General features: G+C 40.7%; 1 protein-coding gene across 1 annotated transcript; it reads left to right on the plus strand.

Moving 5' to 3' along the window:
• Positions 1 to 276: 276 nt before the first annotated feature.
• MC2R (melanocortin 2 receptor) lies at positions 277 to 1239 on the plus strand. The gene has a single exon (XM_057385542.1). The coding sequence runs from the start codon at positions 280 to 282 to the stop codon at positions 1237 to 1239; it is 960 nt and encodes a 319-aa protein (XP_057241525.1). The 5' UTR covers positions 277 to 279.
• Positions 1240 to 4433: the final 3194 nt, after the last annotated feature.

The following is a 4433-nucleotide window of genomic DNA, read 5'->3' on the forward strand; positions in this document are numbered from 1 at the left end:
GCCTCTCTTTGGTGATTATACCTGTGCTTTCCATTGCAGTAGGTGATACTTCAAATGTCTATTTTTGCCTTATCTGTGTGGTCAATTTCTTCTTGATATTTAMGTTTCTACATGTTTTATTGTAGGAGAAATCCCAGACATTTCAGTTAAGTCWTAAAATTGCACCAGATGAAGGAGAGAGCCTTGATCAAAAGAAGAATGGTCTGATTGGCAGGTCAGCTTCAGAATAAAGGCAAACCTGAAAAAAAAACAACCCAGAATCTTTCCACCACCAGAAAAATGAGCACTGAGAGACCTTTCAACTTAATCAAACACCCAGGGCAGACAAGCGTTCCGTCCCTCGAAAACACAAGTGATTTTTCATTAAATGTCACTGACTGCACTCAGGTTGTAGTGCCAGAGGAAGTTTTTTTCACTGTTGCTGCCGCTGGAATACTGGAAAACCTGCTTATCCTTATTGCTGTTGTTAAAAACAAGAATTTGCACTTGCCTATGTACTTCTTCATTTGCAGTTTAGCCATTTCAGACATGTTGGGCAGCTTGTACAAAACACTGGAGAACATCTTCATCATCTTGTGCAAAATGGGGTACCTGACACGCCAYGGAGACTTTGAGAAAAAGCTGGATGATGCCATGGATTCCATGTTCATCCTGTCTCTGCTGGGCTCCATTTTCAGCTTGCTGGCAATTGCAGCAGATCGATACATCACCATCTTCTACGCTTTGCGCTACCACAACATCATGACCCTGAGAAGAGCCTCGGTGATCCTGGCGATCATTTGGACGTTCTGTGCCGGCAGCAGCATCGCCATTGCCCTCTTCTCCTACGAAGCMGCCACAGTCATTCCCTTCACTATCTTCTTCCCTCTGATGATGTTTTTCATACTGTGCCTCTATGTCCACATGTTCCTCCTGGCTCGATCTCACGCCAGAAAAATCGCCTCACTGCCCACYAGCATGGTCCATCACAGAACTAACATGAAAGGAGCGATCACGCTGACTATTTTTCTTGGAGTTTTCCTTTGCTGTTGGGCCCCCTTTGTTCTTCACATCCTCTTAGCAAGGTTTTGCCCACATAACCCTTACTGTGCCTGCTACATGTCCATTTTCCACATCAATGGGACGCTCATAATGTGCAATGCCATCATCAACCCYATGATTTTTGCATTTCGAAGCCCGGAACTGCGGAACACATTTAAGAAGATGTTCTACTGCTCCAAGTCAAACTGGAACTGGTAAACTCTTCATCAAAAACAAAGATCACAGAAGCGCTTGTGGGGTGCTGTGCAACATCAATGCACAGAGTGAAAAATACCAACAATTATGCCCAAAGTAACACTATGCTTGCAGCCCACTGCCAGTGATTTTGCAGAGGGCTACCAAAGAATGAATAAAAATTAAGTAAGCACACAAATCTTTGTCAAACAGACCTCCAAACTAAGCTAGTTCTGTTGATAATTTTCATGCAAGGAAAAAAAACAAACTGCCTTAATTATCTTTTGTCATTTCAGAAAAATTCAAACTAAATCTGCATTGTGTTGCATTACTCCAGAGATGAGCCAAATCATTTTGTATCAACAATTTCAATTCAAGATGTATACCTCTTTAAAATTCTGTTGTTTAAATTGCAATGAAGTTAACATTTGTTTCTAAACTGAGAATTTGTATAAAAGTCTATGGTTAAGTAGCATATATGGACAYGTAATTTTGCTGAAAAAGTGAACTCAAGACTCTTTTTTAACATCTAATCTCCTTAAAATTTTGCAATTAGTGGTCTCTAGGTTTCAAAAGCAATTTTTTGAGTACAAGTCCAAAAGCATGGATGTTTTGATTTAAAAGCTATTTTTAGTCACTGAAGGTTATTTCCAATATAAAGTTGTCATGCCAGAAAAGACAGGTTTTGAATTTTTAAGACCCSCTAAGCCAGATCTGGACTAGCAAAGGGAATTGCTGAGCTTGTCATGCCTTTTCTCCTCAATAAAATAATGAGCTCCACAGATAGTAAAAGCACATTGATTCAACCATGACATGCTACAACAAAAAATTCAAAAAACATACCAGAGACAAAATTCAAACGTCTCCAAGGAAGTCAGCCACCTGGGTAAGGAAGCAGCCCAGCCAGTCTGGAAGGATGCTACAAAGCAGATTGCAATTTATAAATCCTWCTGGGAAAATTTTGAATTGCTCCTGCCAAAATAATACAGAACTCAGAAAACTTTAAGGCAGAATGGTTTTCAGCAGCAAAACATGCTGAACCAGTCCAGAGCATATGGTGAGGAATTAAGCTCACAATAATTCAGGGAAGTCATTCACTGTGCCAGCGAGAAGGAGTAAGAGAATGTCAATACTATGGAACATGGACAAACCGTACGTATTCAGGTGGACTTGGGCTTACGAATAAAGTCATGAGGGACAATAAACCTGAAAGCCGCTGCAGAAGTAAGTAAAGAAAATAAATTAGAAAAGAGAAATTAAATTTTTTCAAACTTACCCATTTATTGAAAAAGACAGGTTCAACTATAAAGTGCAAGTTCAGACTGGCATTCAGATATAATCACACATTTTATTTTAATAAGAGTTTTTTTCATTTCCATCAAAATGCAGAATAAATGTAAAGCTGCTCAACAAGAAATGACTGTTAGTCTTGGGGGAAAAATGCAATATTAAAGAAAAGGCAAAATAAAACATCTACTTTATTKCAATACCCTGTGAACACAAATGACAAACTTCAAAATTATAAAAAACACTGGACTGAAAACTGTGATTTAGACAGCCCTTCTATTAACTCTGCAATGCATGAATTATCAACAAGATATACCTTCCCTCAAAATTTTATTTTCCATCTGCTTCCCTAAAGCAGATGAGACATAACAGAGATAAGCATCTTCCACCACGTTAGAGGTCACTGCATCTTATAAGAAGTCTAACTCTACACATGCAAAGTCTCCATGTTCACAATGAGCTTTCTAAATGTAAATGATAATGCAAAAAAAAATCATACCATAAAATATTTACCTCRTAACACCTAAACACAGAGCAATAATTGTTACACAAAACACTTTACATATAGCCCCACAATGAGGAATACCCAAGTGAGACCCATGTCAAAACCCAAAATTCAGCAGTAAAACATGCCATTGAAATTCTGTATAAAGCCCTTTGATAAGGACTGCTTTCATGGAGATGCTGGCAGGTTGGGCTTGGAAAGGCACAAAGGYACCCATGTGAAACTGGGGGTGGACAAGGTCACGGTTAAAGGAGATCTCAGGTGGTGCCATCAGCTACTGCTTTCTTCTGCCACACCAGCCAAGTGGCAGCTCAGGGGGTCCTGAGGCCCTCATCTGGCTGCCCTCACCTGCAGAAAAGCCTCAGGAACCAGCTGGTGCCAACCTCCCTTTGTAGCATCCCCAGACACAGGGGAAGGAGGGAGGAGTCGCTCAAGACCCCAGGTGACAGAGCCCAGCTCCCATCCCTGCACTGCCATCCCTTTGCAGCAAGGGCCTGGGCTTCTACCTCACCAAACTAAATCCATCCCATGGGCACACCTCTGATCGTGCCCCTGTGGGTTCTCCTTCAATAGCAGAGCAAACTGTCCTCCAGTAACCCAAAATCTGCCCACCCCTACCCACACTGTCCCCTGAATTTCCCAGCACCCTCCCCAAGCCTCCAGCCTCCATTTAACTGCACAACACAGAGCGGCTGTGCTTCTGCAGGTCATGAACCAGTGAGATTTTTTTTTCCATCTAGCTTGCCAAAACAAGAAGTCAACACCTGGGCAGAAAGATTTTGCCTGGTTTTATCTCGCATCACTTACTTTGACTTAAAAGTATTTCTGCAGCTACTGATGTTGAATCTCAGATTGCCAGGAGATCCAAGCACTGTCTGGAATCAGTTTCCACTTCATCTTACCAGAAATGAACTGCCTGTCCTCTTGTAGCCTATCTGGATTCATCTGTGGATACAACCAGATGAATATCCCCAGGCATCTGTTCCTGTTATGATGCCTGAGCAACACCCAAATTGCAGTTCAGGATTTTGTCTTTAAACTGCTGTAGACACTTGATAGCTGTTACTGCTGTACTCTGTGTCTAATACACAGACAGACAGCAAGATTGGGAAAAGGTAGACAGGTTGCAAATTATTAGAACTGCTTATTTTTCTCCATTTTTGTGCTCTGGGCAACAGGATTTGCCATATTCATTGTATAAATTTGTGAGAAGTGCAGATGCTGAGCATTTGCGGTACAGCTGAAATCTGTGGCTACAGTATTAGATCATAAGCTGAGCCTGGAAGTTATGTAAAGAGTCKATATAAAATCAAAAGACATTTATAAACCTTTTTTCAGTTTGCATTAATTATGATTAAATGCAGCATTTTTTTAGATATTTCCTTTCTGGGAAGAAAAAGTCAGGAAGAACATAAAATATAAATAA

The sequence above is a fragment of the Malurus melanocephalus genome, unplaced genomic scaffold (genome assembly GCF_030028575.1).
Source record: "Malurus melanocephalus ecotype Western Australia unplaced genomic scaffold, MMel_1.1 scaffold_839, whole genome shotgun sequence".
NCBI lineage: Eukaryota > Metazoa > Chordata > Aves > Passeriformes > Maluridae > Malurus > Malurus melanocephalus.